This window comes from Piliocolobus tephrosceles, chromosome 4 (assembly GCF_002776525.5).
Source record: "Piliocolobus tephrosceles isolate RC106 chromosome 4, ASM277652v3, whole genome shotgun sequence".
NCBI lineage: Eukaryota > Metazoa > Chordata > Mammalia > Primates > Cercopithecidae > Piliocolobus > Piliocolobus tephrosceles.
Genome location: NC_045437.1, coordinates 150,855,922 through 150,881,048, shown reverse-complemented (window position 1 = coordinate 150,881,048; position 25,127 = coordinate 150,855,922). Strand labels below are relative to the sequence as shown.

The 25,127-nt window shown below is 48.7% G+C and overlaps 1 protein-coding gene across 1 annotated transcript in view; it reads right to left on the bottom strand.

Moving 5' to 3' along the window:
* SIL1 (SIL1 nucleotide exchange factor) overlaps positions 1 to 25,127 on the bottom strand; it is a 237,537-nt gene that overhangs the window by 3,463 nt on the left and 208,947 nt on the right. The window contains exons 8-9 of the mRNA XM_023195311.2: positions 1,317 to 1,413; positions 693 to 857 (exon numbers count right to left, since the gene is read on the bottom strand). Coding sequence (XP_023051079.1) covers positions 693 to 857; positions 1,317 to 1,413 — 262 coding nt within the window. The remainder of the gene's footprint in view (positions 1 to 692; positions 858 to 1,316; positions 1,414 to 25,127) is intronic.

Here is a 25,127-nt window from a genome sequence, read left to right as displayed (position 1 = left end):
GGAGGGCCAGCCTGGGAGAGAAGGCCTGGGGGAGGCGTGTGCAGAGCGGGGGGAGGGCCCAGCCTCCGCCATTCAGCAGCAGTTCCAGCGGCTGCCCAGCCCTGCTCCACTAGTCGGCATGCGGCTGTTCTGGGGAGCCTATGGTCCTAGAGGGGCAACTGAGGAAGCCCTGCCAATGCTCTCTGCAGCAACTGAATTAAGAATACAGGCCTGGCTACTTTTCCTTAATTACGATGCTTCTTCAAGCTTGCAAAGAGGGCCGGGCACCAAGTCTCCTCCCAAGTGGCAAGCAATTGGGTCCCTGGGACTCTCAAGGGCAGCCGCTCTGAGGCGCTGCCCAGAGTCAAAGCTCCCAGAGGAAACTTGGAGGCACCTCCAAGTTTCTAGAATCTGAAGAGTCAGTGCCATTCGAAGGCGCTCCAGGCCGCTCCACCCCCTCAGCCTTTTGTCCCCTGGGGGCCTGGTCCTGGCTGCTCCAGGGCTTGCCTCACGCTGAGTCCTCTGCCCACACACTTGGCTGTGACCATGGCTGGCGGGGCCATCTCCCATTCATCAGCCCTCAGGTTTCAGCTAAGCCACCACATCTCACACAACATCCTCCCTGATGTCCCCAGTCTCTTCCATCTGTCTGTCCATCCATCCAGAAGCACACACAAAGCAAACGAGGAGACCGGGTGGGCCTGGGTACTCACCTTCTCCGTGACCAGGTCGTAGAGCAGCGTGACCACGCGCACGGCCAGCACCTCTGTGCCCTTCTCCTGCACCAGGCTCCTCAGGACCTGCAGCCCCCCGAGCTTCAAGAACTGCCGCTGGGCATAGGGAAAGTGGCGCAGCAGGGAGCACAGCGCAAACAGGACCTGGGGACAGAGACCCAGGGGCAGGTGACAGGCCAAGTGAGCTGGACCTGTCCTGAGGTCCAGGGAAGGCAGACAGAGGTGCCCCAACCTAGTGCCCATTCCTCCCAGCCCCACCGAACACCTCAGTTACAGCTACACCCCAGAACCCAAGACTGTGAGGCCAGTAGGGACTCGGACACCTTCAACATTACCAAGTGAGTAAATGGGAGGTGAACAGAGACCAAGGGTGGGAGGCCAGGAGTAGGGCCCAAGGCCACACCACAGGAGCTGCCCACAGGCCTCTAGTCACCTCGGCACACTGCCATCTGCTTTAGTTTAGTGTAACCTCTCCCCCTATGCCACCCAGCAGATGACGCTCAGGTCCCAAAGGTAACATGCACAGCCTGGACAGGAACCCTTTCCTTTCAGGCCCCACAGTTGTCCTGGGGGCCAGGCAGGAGGAAGGGCATGGAAACACACCTTCTTCTTTGCAGTGAATGGCTGCTCCGTGGCCAGGATGACCAAAAGCTTCTGCAGGGCTCCCCCTTCAACGGCCTCCACCTGGACCTTGGGGTTGCTGGGGAAGAAGCACAGGAAAGCATGACTCCCGTGCCCAGCCCAGGGATCGGGTGGTCAGGGAACTGAACCCACGCCAGCCATCCTGGGCAGAAACAAGAACAATGCAGGTTCCCATGCAGGGCAAGTCAAACTCAGCTGGGGAAACAAAGACCATCTGGCACAGACCCATGTGGGAACAGTGGCCCACAGCACAGGTGACAGGGCTGAGGGCTCCCATGCCAGCCCCGACTCCCCAGCAGCCAAGGGGCTGGAGTAGGCTGGAAGGTGAATCGTCTCTACTACTGTAAAGACATTTTGATGCCAAAGCTGCTCCTTCAGCGTCCCTCCCGTAGGAAGCCTTGCTTGGCGCTTCCCAAGCCAGTGCCGGATGTTCCTTCCTCCGTGACCCCAGGCACATCACACACTGGGGCAATTACTAATGGGTCTGTTCCCCTCTGGGTCTGCAGCCTGAAGGTCAGGGCCCCATCCCTCTCCTCTCCTGGGTCGGCACTCAGACTGCACATAGAAAATGCTTGTAGGAGAAGGCAGGAAGAAAGTGCAAGAGACAGGAGCCTCTGAATACCTAGGCAGATCCTAAAACAGAACAACCCAATGCCTCCCACTGGGCTCCCACTCTATAACAGCAGCTACTGTCAGCTTCTCTGCCTGTATTCTCAGCACTCAGCACAGAGCCTGCCATGTCACAGGTCCTGGACAGTAGGGAACGAATGAATGAATGAATGAATGAACGAACGAACGAAGAACACGTGTACACAACCATGAACATATCAACAGAAAAACACACCGCACTAAAGTACTCAAAACCCTGAGCTGCCTCTGGAACTCATCTCCCCACTCTGGGCTAGAGAAATAATGATGTTATTAAAACATTTCAGGCCCAGACCGCCCAGATGAAGGGATAAGGGGCCTGGCGGGGACCCCCATCAGGGCAGGGTGCCATGCAGGGGACATGGCGGGGATCCCTAGCAGGATACCCTTTTGCAGGTTCCTTGCAAGACTGCATTAGCGATTAATTAAGGAGCAAGTGGCAAGCACAGAGACTGGATGGTCAGGCCTTGGGCAGGTCAGGGCTTCCCTCTCAGCAGCCCACTTGTGAGGCCCAGAGAAGAGAGGGGACGGGCACACAAAAGCTTGAGGCCAGCAGCAGGTGAAGGGGCCAAGCCAGCAGTCAGATGGTGGCTGTCACACCCACCCAACTAGCCCACAAAGGACACTGCAGTCTACCAAAGCCACCACATGCCTCTGGCTGCCTGCCCTTGGCAGGACCACAAGCTCCTGGAGACCCAGAAAGCACCTGTTCCTCCTAACTCCCAACCTCCTGGCCAGGGGACCCTCACAGGGTCCTCGAAAGTGAGCCAGGGTATAAGGAAAAAAAGACAAATCAGAAGGAGCTGGCTCCTGGTCCTAAACCCAGAAAAGACACACTGTGCCACTGTACAGGAGAGGGCCCGACACACAGCAGGTGTGCCCCCAAAGCTGGCTGAATGGAATGAAGAGAGCTCCCCGCTTTTATTCCGACCAGGAACAAGCTTCAAGGTCCAGAGCAGACGGAGCACGCTGGGCCAGTTTTCTAAAGGGAAAAGCTCCTTTGTACCACGTGTCACTCTGTAGCCTCTCAGCCAGAAAGGAAGTACAGGGTGGGTGCCAGCCCATCCCACAGCAACTCCACCCCTGTGTCTGCAGAGCTGCCTGGAGATGGGCCAGAGGCCCTGGGGAAGGGAGGCTGACAGCTCCTCTCCAGATAGGCAGGGAGGCAGGCGCTGGTGCAGGGGGGCCTGGGAGCTGAGCTGCTCCCCTGCCCCCCCAACTTGAGACAGGCAGCTGTTTCATCAAAGCATGAGCTAATTAGGGCTGTCTCTGCCATCATGTGCCTAAGGAACGTTCACCCATGACAGGAGGGTCCAGGAAGAGAAGACGACCACGCTGAGAGATTCACACAAACATCAAATGCTGCCTCCCCAAGGGGGGCTGCGAGATCTGACATCGCATCACCCTTTGGGAGCACTGCCAAGGAGTACCATCCCTCATGGGCCCTCGGAGCAGCAGAGACAAGGCCCTCCAAAGACAGCACAAAGCTCATCACAGCACCCCATCATTGCAGCCCCAGTTAATCACCCAGGGCTGGGCCACCAAAGCCCTTCCACTTTCTGCACTGGGACCAGGGCAAAGAGAAGTCCCTTCTTCAGAAGGTAGGCTGATGTGGGCCGGGAGTCACCCACAGCCAAGCCAGCAGCAGCCAGTCCTACCCACTACTCTGTCTCCCTCAGGCAGCTCTTCCCACTCCATTTCGAGTAGGAGAGAAGAGAGCTCCAACATGGGATAAGTAAACCGGAGAGAAAAGAGGAAGTCTGACCTTTTGTAAATTGCTGAAATCGGGTTCATGAGGCAATAAATTCATGTTTTCACCCACAGCCAAGTCCGTGGGTAGGGCAGGACCATGGCCAAACCTGGGCTGTGACAGTGCGCAGCCTTGGCAGCCCTGCGTCCATGCCCTGCCTGGCCTCTTCACATGATCAGCTTAAATGAGGTGCTCATGGGACCCTGGGAACTCCGGGCCTTACCCCAGGGTTCCCACAGCTTCAGGAGTTTCCTAAAAGGCCACCCTGTGAAGTGGCCTTTCAGGGCTGCCCAGGGAAGGGGTTGCAGAAACACAGCAGAGGAAGAGGGGGAAGATGAGGCCTGCGCTCCCAGCTGCTCCTCCGTCCATCCAGGCAGGGCCAGTAGAGCTGAAGGTTTCCTGAGCAATCTCCCGCCATAGGCAGAATCTGCTCCCAGAAACAGACCCTCTCTCCACAGGCAGCTCCGCCTTGGGCTCTAAATGCTCACAGCCTGGGGCTGGGGGAGGCAACTACCAAAACAGCTCAGAGTGAGGCCTCTGGACAGGCAAGGGCCGGGGCCTGGAGGACCCTTGCTGGGAATTTAATGAGCAATGGCTGATGACCTTGGGCAAATTTTCACCTATGAGGCAGAGCTAGGATTACCCGTGTTAAAGACAGAATAGTTAATTAATGCCAAAATGCCACAGTGCTCGCCAATGCACTGTGGCCAAAAGATAATTACAGTAGGCTTACTACACAAAGAAGTCAGACCACGTTCTTGAGAGCACGGCTTGATTCGGCCCGGATGCCTCGAGCACATATCACACACGCCAGCCCCATCCTCCTCCAGCCTATGGACTCTGGACCAGAGCTGCAGCCCACCCCTGGAGGGGCCAGTCCTGCTGGCTGGAAGGTAGGTATCCTGACAGCTGGGGATCTGAGTGAGTTAAGAGGGCGGGGGCCTGGCACGCCTCAAAGTGACATTAGTGGTGCTGGTGTGCTCAAAGTCAACAGAAGGATATTAAGGACGTAGCTCATCTCCGATGCGATAAATGAGAATAAACCTTGTTCGGGGCTAAGCCGGCTGGACTAAATAAATACCATTAGCACTTGGATTACTGGGATGTTCACAATCAGCAGGCAAGTCAGCTGTCTGTGTGCAGAGGGACGGCAGCAGCTGCTACTCTGTAAATCTTGCAGGGGGATGGGCTGGGGGTGGGGCGGGCTGCAAAAATGGAAGTGATTGCATTTGCAAAAACCAAAGAGTTTGGGTCAGGGTGACAGCAATTTGGGCAACAGTCAAGAGTCAGAGGTCATAGTTTAGCTAACTGAAGCTGAGCATGTGTCTGGGTGGAAGGGGACTGAAGGAGCTGACCACAGGGAGGGCAGCCCAGCTCGACCAAGAGGCCCAGGAGATTGCTGCCCAATACACACGCCGGGGCTGACTTCACCCTTGGGCTCAGGACTAGCCACATAATTTTCAGGCCCAAGTGCAATATGAAAACATGGGGCCTTTTGTTCAAGAATCATCAGAAATTTCAAGACAGTGAGAACAGAGCATGAAGCCAGACACGGGCCCTTTGGATTGTGGGGTCCTGGGCCACTCCACAGGTGTCAGGGCCAACAAGGCGTGTGCATGGAAATTTTGCTCCAGGGTCAACCGGAAGGGCTGAAAACGAAGTCTGAATTTCTGAAAAGGAGAACAACTGGAAAAGGCAGAGCTCTAGGATGGGAGTAAGGATGAGGGTGACTAGTTAGATGGGGGCCAAGGAAATGCTAAGGTGTAACTGAAGAGAGCTTCTGTGACTGAGACTGCCAGGCCAAACCAGGACACCAGAGGCACAGCAGAGGGATGTGCTCACTCACGAGTCCTCGTGACATTTCTCAGTGCAACAAATACTCTTTTCATTCCCTTATGACAGTAAAAAACTACCATTTTTCATCTGAAATGCCTCTGAGATGATGCCATGCACTGAGGGCAGAGGGCACATCTCAGGGGTATATGGGGCCAAGCTCAACCATTCACCTGATGAAGTGCATGCTCACCTTCTTGCCCAGAGAAAAAGATTTCCTCTGGTGGCCCCACCTTGCTTATGCCCTAATGTGTAGCCTCCATCATCTGGGAAAGCAAGAATTTGCAGGATGTGTAATCCTGAAATAGATGTGTTCAAGAGACATCTATATTTGCCTGACATCCAGGGATGAGTGGGATTAGGGAATCAATCAGTTAAGATACAAACAACTGGCCAGGAGCAGTGGCTCACGCCTGTAATCCCAGCACTTTGGGAGGCTGAGGCGGGCACATCACTTGAGATCAGGAGTCCGAGACCAGCCTGGCCAACATGGTGAAACCCCGTCTCTACTAAAAATACAAAAGTTAGCTGGTGCGGTGGCAGGTGCCTGTAATCTCAGCTACTCGGGAGGCTGAGGCAGGAGAATCGCTTGAACTCAGGAGGTAGAGGTTTCAGTGAGCTGAGATCATGCCACCGCACTCCAGTCTGGGCAACAAAGCAAGACTCTGTATCAAAAAAAAAAAAAAAAGATACAATTACCGAATTGAATAAGTTTAACAAAAAAATAACACCACACAAAGTCAAGCTTCCAGGAATAACAAAACACATGATCTGCACATCAGTTGTGTGGTGGGACCTGTATGGCCTCAGGAGTTCCATCTGGACACTGGGGAAGGGCGGGGCTATCATCTAAGCCCTTCATGTACAGCCCCTAACTGGAAGCCGCCCACGTCCAACTATGAGACACCCACCCCTCACCATAGTAACAGCAACTCACAAGAGGGTCTCCAGAACCTCTTGACAAACAGACACACACACAAGACACACACAGAGACACAATCATCTGCCCACCTTTGGGGAGATAAAGGGAACCTCAGAGGGAGGGACAGCGAATGACCTTCCTGAAGGACATCTGGTAGCTCTCCAACATAGCCCTGCATCACAATCGCCTGGGGCAGTTTATTTCCTGAAACCATTTCAGACTAGTGATATAAAAAATTACAGAAAATAGGCCAGGTGTGGTGGCTTATGCCTGTAATCCCAGCAGTTTGACAGGCTAAGGCAGGAGGACTGCCTGAGTCCGGGAGTTTGAAACTAGCCTGCACAAGGTGGTAAAATCCCCATCTCTGCAAAAGTAAAAAAAAAATAGCCGGGCAAGGTCATATGTGCCTATAGTCCCAGCTACTCGGGAGGCTGAGGTAGGAGGATCACTTGAGCCCAGGAGGTTGAGGCTGCAGTGAGTTATGGGCAACAGAGTGAGATTCCGTCTCTCTAAAAAACAAAAAAAAAAATTACTGAAAAGTAATCACACAGAAAAATGACTTACTGAAAAGCTGTAAGAACAGTAAATAAACTCCCACCCAGAATCACCAATTGTGGACATTTACCACAATTTTCTGTCTCTAGTAATATTTACACAGATTTTCTTTTCCGAAATATTTGAGGGTAATTGAAGATATGAAGACCTTTTACCCCTAAACATATCAGTGTGAATGTCCTAAGAATATAACCAAAGTACAATGATCAAAATCAGGAAACTCACACTGACACAATAATCTATAGATATTTACTTACATTTTGCCAACTGTCCCAATAATAGTCCTTCCCACCCCCCTTTCCTCCTTTTTTCTTAAAAAAAAAAAAACTTTTTTTTTTTTTTTTTGTAGATGGGGGTTCTCACAATATTGCCCAGGCTGGTCTTGAACTCCTGGCTTCAAGCAATCCTCCCGCCCCGGCTTCCTAAAGTGTTGGGATTACAGGTGTGGGCCACTGCACAGAGCCCTCTCAATAATATTCTTTCTAGAAAAATAATTTTGATCCCATGTTCCATCTATGCCCACACGATGTACACAGCAGCCTGTCTCCTTGGTCTCCTTTCATCTGGAACTCTTCCTTAGTTTTTGTCTTTCATGACACTGACATTTATGAAAAGTGCAGGCCAGTGTTAGAATGTTTTTCAGCCTGGATTTGTCCGATGTGTTCTCATGATTAGATTGAGGCTGCGGCTTTGGCAGGAATGCACAAACAGTGCTGTATCTTTCTCAGTGTATCACACAGGAGGGCAAGTGATATCCATAAGTCCCACGACTGGATGTTTTCTTTGAACACCTGGTTGTGGTGGTATCTGCCAGATTTCTCCACTATAAAAATACTATTTGTTCCCCTGAAATTAATATTTTGTGGGGAGACACTTTAAGATATGAAGACAGCCTACTCCTCATCAAACTTTCATGCAGTAGTTCTGGCAATCATTGACAATTCTTGATTAATTATTCCAGGTTAAGCATCATAAGTCCAAAAATCTAACATCCAAAATGCTCTAAAATCTGAAACTTTTTGGGCATCAACATGATGCTCAAAGGAAATGTTCACTGGAACATTTTGGATTTTGGATTTTTGGATCAGGGATGCTCAAGTGGTAAGTATATAATGCAAATATTCCAAAAAAACAAACAAAATAAAACAAAAAAACCAAAATCCAAAACATTTCTAGTCTCAAGCATCTCAGATAAGGGATGTTCAACCTGTACCACAATGTTTGTCAAATGATGACATTCAAACTCCTATCTTTATCCTTCAAACTCCTATCTTTATTCTTCTTGCTTCTATCTTTATTTGCTGGCACTCTACCTGAAAGAAGAGATGTTCCTCCTTTCCCATTTCTTCCTTCATTTATTTATTGACATCAGTATGAATTAATAGATTCTTATTTAATTTACGGAATAGAATCAATTTCTATCATTTACTTCAATGCTAAAATTATCCTTAATCACCAGGCCTTTTCATGCTGGCTTCTGTGTCTTTTTAACATGTTTCCATCACCCTTTAATATTTTCTTACCTTCCAGCACAAGATGTTCTTGTACAAGATATTGCTCTTTTCCTATGCCAGCCATGGAATCAGCCATTTCTACGAGGAACAATTGGAGCTCTTTTTGAAAATACAGATTCCAAGCCCTACCCTTCATATACTAAATCATAATCTCAGAGAATGTGGCTCTGAAGACCTGATTTTTTCATAAATGCCACATGTGATTCCTATGTTCTGAGGACCAGCATTTGGGATAACTAGAGCCAATGCCCAACCTTTTATCCAGTACAGCATGTCTGGTAATTGGCAGCCCAGTACTTGAAGACTACATCATCAAACAAGGCAGCTTTATGCTAGTTTAAAACTCCTCCAACTGCCAGAAAAACATATTCTGACACTGAGCTGAAATCTGCTATCATGAAGCTTATACCCTCTGGTCCTATACTGTCTGGTCCTAAGTCTACCCTCGAAGAAAGAAAGAGTTTCCTGATCCTGTCCAGACGGGTCAGCCCTTCTGAAAGCTGGGAGCAGCCAGCCATCCAGGGAAAGCTCCCCTCTCACTATGTGGCCTCACGGGATTCTGCAGTCATTCTCAGGGTGACTCTTGAAACCCTCCACTTTCCTGACAATGCTCTATGGGACCCTGTTGACTTACTGACGAATCCCACAGTGGTGGTGCCCAAACCTACCCACAGGGAGCCAGGCTGGACAACCCCCCACCCAGAGTCCAGTGGGCCTGGCTGCCTCTGCCCCAGGGCCATTCTGCCCCTAATGCCTCAGGCCATCTCTAGGTTTTTTGGTAGCAGCCTCACAGAGCTTACAGTGGCCTGCCTAGGTCAAATCCCTAAAGGCTGCTCACATGATCTTCTGATGAGCTGGGGGTCCCCAACATGGCTCTGAACCCAAGCACAGGGCTTCGATTTTATTCTTACTAAAGAATAAATATTGTCAGGAGGCAAAAAGCAAATTACAAATGGTATGGGTGATATGACACCATATATTTATTTCTGGGTGGTGAGATTTTTGTTTTAAACAAGGAATCTGAATTACTTATAAATTAGAAGTTTAATAACAATAAAATTTAAAATGCCACTTGGCTACCTAGACCCTTCCTCCTAGACTGTCACTATTCTGTTGGATCCTCACTGTCATGTATCTCACATGGTTATCTCTTCCTGATCAGTGCCATCTGTTCCCACGTCTTCACGTGAGAACCAGAATGCAGGTTAGACAGGACAGAGTCTGCCACGAGCTCTTTGGCACATCACTACAGTGAAGGCTCTGTTGACACTAAACCATTTCTAAATAAACATTGATTAAGTCTGATTGTTCAAGCTGCTACAAATCTACGTCTTTTTTTTTTTTTTTTTTTGATTCAGAGTCTCACCTCACTCTGTCACCCAGGCTGGAGTGCAGTGGCGCAATCTAAGCTCACTGCAAACTCCGCCTCCCAGAGCCTCAGCCTACCATGTAGCTGGGACTACAGGCACACACCACCACGCTCACCACCACGCCCAGTTTTGTGTGTGTGTGTGTGTGTGTGTTGTTTTTTTTTTTTTTTTGTATTTTCAGTAGAGACAGGGTTTTGCCATGTTGGCCAGGCTGGTCTCAAACTCCTGGCCTCAAGTGATCTGCCCGCCTCAACCTCCCAAGTGCTGGGATTACAGGCACGAGCCACGGCACCCAGCCTCAAATCTACATCTTTATCATCATTTCTCTATCTGATCTATTAGATTATTATGAGACTCTGTCAAATGATTTCCTGAAATGCAGACTTCCTCTGTGTCTATTAAACTGGCCTAATCTACCAGCCTGGCAAATCTTCTGAAAAAGAAAATTAGAATTGGGAGGGAACTTGAGAGTCCTCTGGGGTACTGATAATGTTACATTTCTGGATCTGGGTGGTGGTTACATGGGTGTGTCCACTTTCAATAATTCATCAAGGAGAATGTGTTAAATTTTTCTATATGGAGGGAGGGGCGAGGGAGAATTTAAGCATTAAACTAGTCCAGCAAGACCTGGTTTTATGGAACTCACACTAACTCTAAGAAATGACCTCTTTTCTTTAAAAATACTCTTAAGTCGCATCTCAAAAACTTGCTCTGTTATTTTGAAAACCAGAACAGTTGCCCATCGTGTCTCCTTGCCCCTCTCCCAATCCCCATAATGCCATAAAGATTCCTGCACACAGTTTGATGATGATGTCCCTGAGTTTCTGTTTGGCATTTAATTTTTCAGACCCTGTCTAATCTGGAGAAGCCAGTGGCTCATTTACACTTTTTGTACACTCCTGGTCTCAAGTTCCACTTAACTCTATGTTTGTTTTACTTTCTGCAGGAAGGCCATTCTCCTTGAGAGAGAAGACAGAGGCAAACAGAATGAGAGCAAGGACAGAGATACCCTCTCTGGCATCTGCGAAATCCCCTGACTGAACCAGGCGGCCTAAAGCCTTCTTTGCCATCCCTCTCACTCTCAACAGTAGCGGCACAGGCGCCTTTGCTGTTCTTAGCGCTTCCCAGGTCTCACCCATCTGGTGCTCCTGACAGTGTTCTCGGAGCTTGCATCCTTCTTCTGTATTTGCTCTTGGTTACAGGTCCCGTTTTCATCTCTAGACAAAATCTCAGCTCGAACTGTGCCCTCTGCAGCCACGTGGGTCTCTTTAGGTGGCGCCCTGTTCCCTGCAGTAATCACTCATGACTCTATTAAGTACACTTCATTTTTCAAACTCTGAGTCATCCTTCCTTTTGAAGCTCCTGTTCAGACATCACATCTACTTTCTCCTGGACCCTCTGAAATTTACTTTCCCTAAAACTCAGAGGCAGAGAGTTTTACCTTCCCCTTTTAGCTTCTCCAAACACAGTCACTTTCTGCTGGGGTTCCCCAAACTTTTTTCTTTTTTTTTTTTAACCAGACAGATCCTTGTTGCTCAGCATATAATTTCAGTGAGCCCTTCTCCTTATTGCTTCCTTAACCTCCTGAGAGAGAAAACTGTCAGAAAAGAGAATTAAGAATTAAAGCAAGTGAAGAATTTATTGGTTTCGTTTTTTTTTCTAGAAGCAGATTTCCAACTGCCCAGATATCCCGTGCACCACGTCATTTTCCTTCTGTGCCAGTTTTATGATTTCAATTGAGAAAGCCTATTCTATACCGAGGGTAAAGAGGTGACAATTACCTCAGAGTTATTTGGTTGGTTGGTTGGTTGGCTGGTTAGGTTTTTGGTGGGCTAAAAGCCAATGACCTGGACTTTTTCCTTTTTTTTTTTTTTCCTCCACCAAAAAGCCCAAACCCAGAAAGCAAAAAACTAAGTGCGGCTCTGGAGTCAGAGAGACCTACGTGCCAGTCTGAGATTCTAGTGTTTTCAGCTGTGTGACTGAGGTAAGTTACTAAGCCTCTCTGGGCCTCAGTTTCTGCATTTGTAAAACCGGGATTAATAACAATATTTGTCTCATGGGATTGTTGTGGGGATGAAATGTGATTTTATATACGTAGACACACACAGAGCATTAGGATAACAGCTGTTTTATCACAGTATGCCATTTAACAAAAACTATTATTTGTACTTTTCTGCTAAGACAGAATGCCAGGGTTTTCAGGCTTCTCAGAAGGGAGAGGAGCTATCTGTGTTGGGGGGACAAAGAAGACCTCCCACGGAGTGGCCTTAGATTCTCATTCTCAGCTCCTCTGACTGGATAGACAAAGCCAGTACAGAAGGAATTCATGGGGGAGAAATGTAATTAACAAGCTAGAGGGAGAGACTGGGAGGAAGGATCAAAGCAGCTAATTAGAACTGGCTAAAGGGAGACCACAGGGTAGGGAACATGGAAGAAAGCGGGCTAAAGAGAATTATCTGCAGCCTCTAATTATTCAAAGAATGTCCCTGAGTAATTGTCTCAGGCAGTCCGAGGGAGGCAAGGCAGGAGTAACAAGGTTAAGCAGAAGAAAATTTAGGCTAAAACATACGGGAGATTTTTCACACACTGAGATTTATCAACTTTATTAGAGAACACAGAGGATGTTATTTTAGGTCTTCTAAACCAGTTGGCGGTATAACTATCCCCACGTCTCGTAGCTGGGGGACAGCAGAGGAGGCCAGATCCTCAGGGGAAGAGGGGATCCAAGGAAATGGCCCAGACAATCCTTGCTCCAAGCTCATAGGCAACACACCTTGTCAACCGTCCCTTTGAGGCTCAGGAAAGAGCTTCCCTCCTCACTCAGATCTGCTCTCCCTCCAACCTCCACATCCCTCACCCTCCTTGTGTTCTGTCATAAACTTGATAAATGTGATAAATCTCACTGTGTGAAAAATCATCTCCTCAATCAGAGCCAGTGGAATCATGCAGGGCCTATTTTGCGTTTGCCACACAACTGTAGAAATGTTTATGAATGAGCCATCTCTTAATAGCAGAAGAAAAGGCAATGATCGTAGGACGGTCTATAGCTGAAAATGACAACACTGAAATACTTCGTTTACAGGATTTGGAAGTCGTATAGACTACAAATCTCTCTGCTGCGCAACATACATAACAAGTCCCCAAAATATCCTTTGTTTGCTGAGGTTTTGCTCAGATATTTAAGGTTCTGACAGTTTAAATATGGTGAACAATATGGTGAACCATCCAAATATTTTGCATCATTGGTATTTGGAAAGATCTTTAAGAACAATTAGTTCTAGTTCTGAGAGGCAAGTGCAGCACCCCGGCTCCCGGTTTTCCATGGGGGCGGATCAACATGGCCTCCTCAGCCAGCTCCATTTCACGTGGAGTCTCAGGCCCCCCACAGCATGGGTTTCCTGGGCCTGGCCACTTGGCTCACACTGTTACAGAGAAGAAAACTGGGCAGATCCACTGACTCCTCAGCCAGGCGCAGGGTTCACCAGGTCTCACTGGAGGCTGAGAAAAATACAGAACTTCCCCTAATGCAGGAACAACACTGGGACGCCTGACCTTGCTCAAGGCCCTTTGACCTGACTCACCAGATGCTCGAATGGGAACCTCAATGAAAGTGGAGACTTCCCATTCTGTGGAAATCTTTAAGAACTGGAGAAAAGTTCCAATTACTTACAGCTTCAAGGCACAGAATGATGGATGGCTTCGTTTGCGAACATGCTATTTGTCTGAGGCTCTTTGTCCAGTCAGCTGGTTGACAAATACTGATCACGCCCAGTGTGCACAGGGGCCTCAGCTAAGAATACCAGCGCTAGAGCAAAGAAAGAACATAGTTCCTGCCTCTATCAGAAGAAATTAACAGCCGACAGAGATGCACAGAGAGTCACTCTGAGAGAAGCCACTGGGTGCGGGGGTTGTCTGAAAAATGGAGGAGCTGAGCAGGAGGGCATGCTGGAAGAACGACCTTGACAAGATCAAAAGTTATTAAAATAGGAGGAGGAAGGCTAAACTTCTGTATGTACTGCCCAACTGAAGGCAGATGAAAACCTACTTTTTTTTCCCCAAAAGAAAATGTTAAGAATCACCTTCCACAGACTCTTTTAACTCTATTTCTGATAAATCATTAAAAGGCCTTCGGCTGGAATCATTCTAATGCTAAAGAAAAAGTTACACTCATAAAATAGTTAATGTCAAAATGTAAATGGTTTGTTTAAGATTCAGCAATTGTTGCTGAATCAAACACAAAATCTCTATGGCTTGAATAGCAAGGGAAACAAAAGGCTTGACGATTTAGTGCTCGTTAAAGCCTGTCTGGCTGAATTTTAGATTGCAACTTAAAAGAAAAAAACATTAAACCAGTTCAAGTGTGAACTGACATATGCACAGCAGTTTTCAGCTGCCTGCAAATGGGGCAAGGACACAGCCTGGAATGTGACTTGCACACGCCATGGCTGAGTATGGACCAATGTCCAGGGTACAAGGGCAGGGCCTGAGGGAACAAAGCCCCCACAAGAAAGCGTGGGGAAGCTGAGCCCAGGGGCCCACCAGGGGCTGAGGGTGACGCTGGGAAGAGGGCCAATCCCCATTAGCTCTTTCCTGCAGGGAGGCTGGGGGCTTGACAACAATCAAATGCTAGGCAGGGGCTCCCCTCTTGCCTGGGGATGTGGGGAAGCAACAGCTTTTTGCTCACCCTCCCCTTTTCTGGCCTTGCTTGTCAGACACTTGCATGAGCCACAGTGAGACTCCTGCCCCTTCAAATCTCATCACAGGCCTGGTGACCCCCACAACCCTCAAGTCGGGTGTTAGAAATAGTCCTTTGTGGTAGGTTTGTGGGGTGCTGAGCAGAATCTTTGTCTACATTCTCTTGCCTACTGGGATATAAACGCTTAAAATTTCACCATCTGGGATTTACTTCTTTGAGTCGTAAAGACAATTCTGTCTTTCAGGATCCTCTATTAAAATGCCATTGTCCCTGGGTTGGGAGGACGCTGTGTAAGTAGGGTGACCACATAATTTATTGTCCAAACTGGGACACTTTTAAGAAAGAGGCACCATTAATTACTGCACTGGGACAAGAAGCATAAACAGAACATATGGTCACTCTCTGCATAAGGCTTTGTGTTCAGTTCTATGGAAGATACAAAGGTGAATAAAGCGCTTTCATGGCCCCGGAACCTGGACCTTGAGCTGAGGGGCAGGAGATCCTGGGAACAGGCCAATGCTAGGCACCCACGGAGGGAATAACGGCACTCCGGAGGGAAGTCTCACGGCAGCTTAGCAAAGACCAAGGGCTCTGGAGCCACACAGATTTGACTTTGAACCCTGGACTTCTTTCTGTACAACCCTTAAGACAGGTCAGTTAACCTGCCTCTCATAATTTGTGCCCCATAAATTATGTGGTCACCCTACTTATATAGATGAGGACCCAGCTTCCTCTGTCAAATGAGGGTTACTTCATGAGGCTTGTGAGGATTAAATGAGATACTGAATGTAACAGTACCTGGCATGTAATTTTCACTAGCATAATCAAGACTAGGCTTCTACTCAAACCCCCGTTACTGCTGTAAATGTCCCAAGTCAGAAGGTGGGGGCAAGGCAGGAAGAGAAAACCACTAAAATGGCAGACTTAGCTTAGCTTTCCTCCAAACTAATCCTCCAAGGGCCACCACCCAGGGCTGGGCAGTGAAAGGAACGGGATCACAGCAGCTCCTGAGGAGTGGACGACCCGGCCACCTTGCTCTCCTGGTACCCCTCCTCCTGGTCTTAGGCTTCACACACTGACCCGGCCCCTCAGCTACTGCTCCATCCTCAGCAGATGCCACCCACTGGGCTTCCTCAGGCCATTTCCCTCGGTGGCAGGGAGTGACTTTCCAAAGTGACTGAGCCCTGTCCTGATGGCCGGGTAAGGCTGTCTGGTGGGCAATAGTACATCTTCTTGCACCTCTTGTGACAGAAATGCCAAAAACAAACAAAACAAAAAACCTGCAGTCTCTCATTGCCATGAGAGGAGGGGATTCTGGAGGCCACCATTTGATAGCTCTCAAGTGCTTTTCAAGCATTAACTCATGCCATCCTCATGACAACTCTATGAGGCAGACACCATTACTCCCATTTTGCTCATCAACAAACTGAGTCATAGAAAGCTAAGTAATTTTCCCAAGGTCACATAGCTAATGAGTAGCAGAGTCATGCAAGTTTGAGAATAGGAGCTAAGAAAACTGGATTCCACTGGGGACACACCACAAATTACTAGCCTAATGGCCAGGAAGGAGGCCTTAACTTATCTCAATTTGACTTCTGTTATTTGTCAAGAAGTTGTGCTACTTCACCAAGGGACCTGCTGTGAGTATCGAGTGAGACAGGGCAGGTGAAATCGCTGTACAGGTGTTTACTATTATGATGCCCTGGCAATATCCTCCATCGTGTTTCTGAGAGCTGGACCCAGCATGGAGGAGGAGAAACCTGATACCCTGCTGTTCTTTCCTTCCTTGGGCCCTGCACACTCTGGCTCAAGGTAAAGGAGGAATTACTCTAAAGCAGTGGTTTTCCAAGTCTGATCTCTGGGCCAGCAGCACCAGCAGTATATGGGAGCTAGTTAGAAATGCAAATTCTCAGGCCTCACCCCAGACTCACTGAATCAGAACCGTTAGGGGAGGGGCCTGGCCATATGCGTTTTAACAAGGGCTTCCAGGTGCTTCTGAGGCATGCTTAATTTTCAGAACTGCTAGGCTAGAGTATCCCTGGACAGATAATAACCTGGGCCTCTCTCACCCTGGTGGGAAAGTCCTGCTTCAGGGGCCTGAGGCAGGGCCCAGCAATGGCCCGAAGACCCAAACCGTGAGGGCCACTGCCCCAAAGATGAAAAGCTCCTAATAAAACCCAGACCTCCATGGCTGCACTGATCAAAATACAATAAAGAAGAAAGTGAGAAATCTGACAAAAAGAAAACGCAGCTTCAGTGGGGGACAAAATACAACAATCTTCTGTGGGAGATGAGAAGCATAAAAGGGATGTTAGATGTTCAAAGAACCAAATGTCGCAATGACAAAAAAATACAAGAATAAAGACAAAGTGTGGCTATCAATGCCGCATGGGCCTCAGTCTAACGATGGCAGTTGCAGGGAACAGCAGCCCCCCCAGGACTAGAGCCCGCTTTCCCCCGCCCCCAACACGACAGCCTATATAAATAGAGTCTTGAGGAAAAAATTACCAGCAATTAGTCACTGAATCTGCTTGCTGGAATGAGGGGAAACTTGTGGAAAGTCACCAGAGGCTCTGGTGGGAAAAGCTCAGCTAAGGAGGCCACGCAGACAGGGCAAGAGCGAGACGATTAAGGGAGAAGGCCTGTGGGGTGTTCCTGCAACCTTTGATGCCTGCCAAGTCTTAACCTGGAAGGGAAAATGAAGGGCCTGGCCACTGGGCTATAATGAGCTCCAACCTGGGCCCATCTCCAAGTCGGAAGTCCTTTAATGTGGGCTTGGGCTGGAGGCGGGGCAGGGGACTGAGGAGGAGGAGGAGGAGTCAGCATAGCAGTCCCTGCCCTGGGTTGCGGGTACCTTGTGGGGATGAGGCAGTAGAGCACAGCCTCTGACCACAGTGCCTCCACCACAGAAAGCCTGTGCCACACAGGTCCTCCCCTGGCCCCTGGGGAATATGCTTTAGAAGCAGTGACAGTAGCAGGCTTGGCGTTTCCATTCAGGAGATCTGCTGAAAATGACCCTGTTTCAGGACCAAAGTGATGAGGAGGGAGGACCTCCCTTCCCCCAATGAATTTCTCAACTCATCTCAATCGACAGAGAGGTATCTCTCAGTGTGCTATGCTCCCCGCCGCCTCTGCCTGGGCGCCCTGCCCCTGCCCGTCCCCATCTTCATCTGGCCAGTTCCTACTGCAAGAACCCCCAAGACATGATCTCCTCAGAGAAACACTCGCTGACCTCCTGACCCTCACAGGGCCCCTGCTATGCATTCCTAGGGCCCTCCTTCTTTCCATCCTCTTAACAGACCTGACAAGATCAGCTTCCCTCCTAAACCATGAACTCCCTCAAGGACCTGGACTGTGCCTTGTTGCCTGTTCAGCTGTGGGCTCACTCTAGATGGTGGAGCCCAATGCCCAGCACGCAATTAACAGGAGCTGCCTGAACACACAAGGCTGGCTCTGTGCCCCCTCCCAGCTGAGCCACTGAGCCCCAGCACTAGGCACGTGGATGGGTTGGGCACATGACCTCCCTCCCTTTCTGAGCACCTTGCCCACTCCAAGAGCTCATGGAATCAGACTCCGCGACTGCCCTGAGTTCTGACTTCTCTCCCCCATCTCCCTGCACTTTGATTCCCTTAACCATGTGTCCTCCTCACTGCATATCCCCTGTCTGCTTAAGAAAAGGGATGCAACCCAGATGGCCGATAGCCCCCCTGGAGTCCCCCTCCTGGGAATGTCTGTATTTGACCACAAAGAGAAGTTTATATATATAAAACCAATAAACAAATTTCTAATGGTATTAATCAAATTTTAGGCAGTAGCAGAAAGAAAAAAAGATTTGGGAAGCAGGGAGTTTCACATGATTCCTGAAATCACCTCTAGTAGGAAATGCCCACCTCTGCTGTGTCTAAGATCAGCCCCGACTCAATCTTAGGATTAGGCACCGCCTGCTAGCCATGGCAGGACAGTCCACAGATGTGTCCACAGGTGGCCACTGTCACCTCCTTTCAGCCTGACCTCACCTGGCTATCCTCCTTGACAGCAGCCCTCTCTGGCTGAAGACCAGAAACTGTAGGCTAGAGCCCCTGCTGTCTTCTCTGGGACTCTAACACAGTCCCAGCCCAACTTTCCATGCCGATGTCAGCTCAGCATGGTATTGGCCACTCTCCTCCTGCAATACTCCACGCTCCACCAACCCCTGCTCCATCTGAGAGCCACTCACAGTCAGCTCTGCCGAGGTCCCTGATAGACTGGCTGGTGCCAAGGATCCACTGAGGAGGTGGCACAGAGCCACGCAGGGGAGCAACAACATTGGAAGAGGGCAAGGTCAAGTTGACAAATATCATATACGATGAGAAAGAACTGCATGAACCACAGTGGCATAATGTAGCATAACAGATGGATAATTAGATTTATTCTAAGAGCTGCAAAAGTAAGTAATTAAATAAAAATATGGAACAATGAATCTGCCACAGAGAGACACCTAACAGCCTCACAAGGGCCTTGCAGCTGGCACAAGCAGCCTGGGAAAGCAGCAGTGGGCAAGGAACCTCTAACACTACCCTGATGTTTTACGCACAATAAATTTAGCACCAGCTCACACTGGGTACCAGGGGACAGCCTGATCTCAGAGGGAGATAATCACATCCACGGCTGCAACAGTTCTGTGCCCTGGGAGTATGGCCTCTTATCTACATCTGGAAGACAGCAGCCTGAGGTATTCCGATAAACGCCCCAGCACTGGCATGTTTGGCAAGGCCCCTGCAAAGCAAGACTAGCAGATTGTATTTATCTTTGCAGAAGCAGAGGCAGAGAGGAAGGGAGATGAAAATGTTCGCACAGATGACCGGATTCACTGCCACCAACAAAGGCAGGCTGGGAGACCCAGGTTCAGGTCTCCACTCTCCTCCCAAAGGATGGTGGCAGATGGTGAGGGTACAGTTACCACATAAGAAACACAAGGCAAGCACCCAGTGTGTGCAAAGCAAAGTGTTAGGTACAGGATTTCACCAGGGAAGCAGCTTTCCTGGACATGACATTAGCTATTTGGAAGCAAACAGATCAGTTGGAAGTTGTTTTGTATTAGTTAGGACTCTGTTTATAAGGGACCAAAATGAAATTCAGAGGAATTTGAATTCCTTTGAATTCCTTCCTCATCTATGGAAAAGAGAGTGTATTGGGTCCCATGATGAAGAGGGATGACAAAGGTAAAAAGCACAGCTGGGTTCAGAGGCTTCAGTAATGTGCCAAGGCCCTCTCTCAGCCTGCACCTCTACACTTTGCTTCTCTCCAGTTTTCTTCCCATAAACAGCCAATCCCATCATAAAGATAACTACATCCTCCCAAATGGTATAGAATTCCAGGGAAGATCCTGGTCAACATGGGGAAACCCTGTCTCTATAAAAATATAAAAATTAGCTGGGCGTGGCAGCGTGCACCTGTAGTCCCAGCTACTCGGGAGGCTGAGGCAGGAGAATCGCTTGAACCTGGGAGGGGGAGGTTACAGCGAGCCGAAATCACAGTAAGCTGAGATTGCACCATTGCACTCCAGCCTGGGCAACAAAGAGTGAAACTCAAAAAAAAAAAAAAAAAAAAGAATTCCAGGGAAGAACTTTGATTGGTCCTGCTTGTGTGATGCACCCACCCCTGGACCAATCACTGTCCAGAGGGAAGTGATACTGTGAGTGGCAAGTCTAGATCATATGACCTAACTGGGAAGGGAACAGGTAAGGCATAAAGATTAACAGCCTCACCACACCATGTGGCACTGGTGAGGAGATTCCCAAAGGAAAGGAAGTATTATTTTCCAAAGAGGAGAACAGAATGTGTTGAGAGACCAAAACCAACATAAATCAAGAGTCTTTATAGCCCACCACATTGTTTTATACCACCCCAGGCCAAGGTACTAGATGACAATTGACTATCTGGGACTGGAAAGGGAGGTGGCCAAGTCTATTAACAGTCTGGTTGGAGATTTGTTTGCAGAGATCCCATGTGACCTACCAGCTTGAAATGCTCCAAAGGCCCTGCTGCTTGTACTTCTAAAAGCAGCCCATCCTTGTAGACCTGCCCCTGAGACCATGCACAGGACCTTTTTGACTTCAAACAGCTCCACTTAGGAAATCTATACAGCACTAAAAGTATAGTGAGGAGTTCCCCCAGCAGCCAACTCTTTGTAGGGTTTTCTCACCAAAAAACTTGAATCTTCTTCTCAGAGCACAGACCATAAAGATTAACCCCCCCGAACCTGGAAACCTCAGCACCTTTGACAGGGGGTCAAGGGTGGGGATGAGGCTCAGCCCAGATTTTCTCCCCATTCACACCAATGGTTTCACAGGATAGCTCTCTATTCCAGTATACCCCTACCTCCTGGGGAGGGAGGGAAACTCAGCATAATAGCTGCAAAAGTAGAAAACTTCCCACATCCCCAGCACCACAAAAGCTGCCACTTTGCTCAATGCCTAGCACAAAGGGCTCACAGTGGGGCTCTCCCAACAACCTGGCTTGAAGGAAAAGAGGTCCTTGGCCTTTCCTCACCTGCAGGGCCCACTGCACACTCTTCTAACACCCTCACTGGGCTCCAAGCAACAGGTTCAGTCATCTCTCTGGCTAATTATCAAAGCAGCTTCCCTTCTCAAGGGTCTCCAGAAACTCAGGTCTCCTTCAGACCACACAGATGACATCCTCCAAGAGCCCAGAATGAGCTCTGTAGGGTCCCTGGGGAGAGCTGAGACGTAGGAGGCCTCATTGTTCCAAGGCCAGCTGGGGATGGGGGTTATGGGGACCTTTGGAAGCCAGATCCAGCAGGAGAATCAGGAGGCTTCAGTTCCTGAATGCTGCACATTCTTAAGTGATTCCGTTGACTTCACCAACAACCTGGGGACCACCGAAAGCAGTGGTGCTAGCCAACATCTGGTTACCCAGTTCTTTCTGCCACCACTACTTGTCCACTGAGGCCATCCCTAGAAATGCAGAAAGACAAAGCTTAGCTCCCATGTGGAGTACTTAAATGCTCTAGCCATGCCTGGTACTCAGAGCCATGTTTGAAGGTCTGGTTCAATGCAGCCATGCTGGGTCCAGGTGTAAGAATCTCAAGCTGGGCTAAAAAGCAGCTTTCCCATGGGTGGACCCTCTGGCTCAGAGCTCCTCAGGCTGGCTCTGCTGCTGCTCCACACATGCCACAATTTACTACAGCTGTTAAGAGCCCCAGAGACAAGAAAGCTCCTCCCTCCCACTTTTTCCCTGCCCTTCTTCAGCACAGGCTGGAACCAAGCACCAGCTAGACCTGGAGAGAACCTCAGAAGCTATGATCCTCCACAAACTGAGCTCACGCAATTTTTCCTGAGCCACAAACTAATTTTTGTTAATTTCAGAGAAACAGTTCAAACAGCAACTAACCTTTTCCTTCCTTCACAACTATTAAACTTGGACAAATACCTCAAAATAGTACCTGAACCAAGAGTTTAATCCTTCTCCCCAGAGGCAAAGAGAGGACTATGTGGGTAACATGAAGGTAACCCTGGGTCCACCAAGTCCAGGACAAACGGGTCCTGGGTCCTCAGGCAAGGGGGACAAAGGGGCAGTAAGAGCAGGAGGGAGGACAACAACCCAGGGCTGAGGTCCCAGTGACAGGGGTAGAGAAGTGCTTGTTCAGTCCCAGCATGGAGCTGAGGCTGGCCACAGTATTCCTACAGTACAGCAGGAGCAACACCTGCCTGGCCACCTGGCTGAAGGGATCTGGGCAAACTGATGAGTCCCCCCTCAAGCCCAAGCCAATTAAAGGTTATCCTTATGCAATTAAAAGTTGTAAAAGGAAAAAAAAAAAAAAAGAAGAAAAAAAAAAAAAAAAGGCTGTATAAGGATAAAGTGGCCCAGAGAGTGATCATGTATGTTAAAACAGAATTCAAAGGGCTCATGCCAGAAAACCCAACAGCAACTTCTGTGTCTTATCTTATAAGTAATTTAAATAATTATAAATCATGTAAGTTCATGGTAAAGAAAAAAAAAAAAACCAAGCAGTATAGAAGAGTGCAAAATAGAAAGGAAAAGCCCCTGTTTCTCAGACCATCAGAGGTAAGAGCAGAGTTTTTTCTTTTTTTTTTTTTGAGACAGGGTCTCGCTCTGTCGCCCAAGCTGGAGTACAGTGGTGTGATCACAGATCACTACATCCTTGAGTTCCCAGGCTCAAGTGATCCTCCTGTCGCAGTTTCCTGTGTAGCTGGGACCAGACATATGCCACTGCACCCGACTAAATTGTTTTTTAATATAGAGCTGAGGTCTCATTATGTTCCCCTCAAACTCCTGGGCTCAAGTGATCCTCCCGCCGTGGCCTCCCATAGTGCTGGGATTACAAGTGTGAGCCACTGTGCCCAGCCTTGACTAATTTTTGTTGTTGTTATTGTAGAGACTAAGTCTCACTATATTGCCCAGGCTGGTCTCAAACTCCGGGCTCAAGTGATCCTCCCGCCTCAGCCTCCCAAAGTTCTAGGACTATAGGCATGAGCCATCACGCCCGGCCCAGATTTTTATATCACATATTTAAAAATATATGTGCAATATAAATTCATATATAAATCTTTACCCATTTACTTTTTATATGAATGGATCACACTTCTACACATGCTATTTTCAATGTAGAGACCCTACTCTCCAGAAAGAAGAGCCTCCTCAGGTCTCCCCGTGCACTCCTTCATATCAAATTGAGCAGCAAACAGAAGAGAACAGCGGTGGCTGGTCATATTTTAAAAGACTCCAGGATACACTAACATTCCAGAACCAAAAGCTAAATCCAAAGAGCTCCTCAGGAAAGGGTGAACTAGGCTGCAACGGGGTCTCTCTCTACAGCCCAGGGAGAGAGAAGGCAGCCTTTATAAACGGTTCCTTCCGGGCTCTCCTGCCTGTGGCTGTTAACTTCACCTCCCCCAGCCTGCCATCTGAGGGCCTTCATTCTTCACCATCATGCCTGTCACCACCTCTGTCCTCCCACTTTGGGCTCTGCTCTACAGCCTCCGCACTGCTCTGAAACATCACCACTGGCAGGGCTGCGCAACTGAGAACAACAGGAGATGACCTCACGGCCTTTACATTCTAATGCCAGCTCCCAATTACTTGTACTGTTGAATAATTGAAAGAGGAGAATAATCCACTCAGCTGATTTGGGAAGCCAGCCAGGCACACAGATTATCTCAGAGTGAATTATTCACACTAGGGATAATTGGGAGTTGCCCAAACTTCTATTTGTGGTTCAGGCATCATGTGGAAGAACATTCAATATGGAAAGTATGAAAGCTAGAGAGGGAAGGAGACCCTGTTTCCTGGCCTAGGTTTCCTTTATGTTGCTTGGTAAGTCAATGCCCCTCTCTCGGTCCCACTCAGAGTCAATGAGCACAAGGATGATGATGATATTAACATTAACAATATTTTAATAACAGCTCTTGCAGTATTTCTATGCTGTGAGCTTCATGTGTGTCATCCTACATTATCACATTTAATCCTCACATGAGTCTGTGAAGCACCACTGTCTTCTTCATCTCTGAGCTGAGGAAGCTGAGGCTTAAGTTAAGTAACTTGACCAGAGATACAAAGCAACAAGCTGTATGTCCATCCATAGCCCAGGATCTTACTCAAGAAGTTCTTTTGCCACCTACTTCTTACCTCTCCCACTTTTAAGTCTTCCTTACAGAAGACATAAAACTGTAAAGGATAAAAACAGCCCATTTTTAGTATAATACTGTCTACTCTCACTGTGAAATGACTGGATTTCAAGGTAAGAAAATGGCTCCCTCCTCTGAAGGGTTGGCAAGAAGCCTGTAGGAAGGGGCTGGTAAGCTGGTCAATCCGTTTCAAGAAATCCAGTGTCTGGAAGCACAAGCCACTGGCAGACTTCCAGAGGAGCTCAGTCTTCTCTCATGATCAAAGACTCAAAAACGAAACCACTGTCCTCCCCTGACACACCACCACTTCAGCCAAGAGGCAGCTACTGAGCTGGACAGCTCGGCACCGTGAGGCCAGAGCACGGGGGAAGGGCAGAGGCTCTGCGAGCTGCAGTGAACGCCTGCCTCAGACAAGGGTCCATGAGGTGACTGACTGTCCCTGCATGTGTGGGGTCTCCTTCCACAGTGCCTAGGACAGAGTCCCCGGATAGTAGGTACGGTACCAGTCTCCGGCACGGTCACCGGTGATCCCCACCAGCGATCCCAGCCTTTGTGTTGGTGCCTCCCACATTAATTGTAGATGATCTATGTGACCAAAAGAATAAAGAGGAAGTGATGGTGTCAAATTCTAAGGTTAGGTCACAAGAAGAACTGAAGTTTCCATCTTGCTGTCCTATGTTGTTCACTCTGGGGGAAGCCATGGGGAAACCTGCATAGTCCTGTGGAGAGGCTCACTGAGAGAGAAACCGAGGCCTCTCACCAACAACTGGCATCAACCAGCCAGGCATGTCAACTGGAAGCCAATTTTCGGTCCCAGTAAACACCCTTCCTATGCTT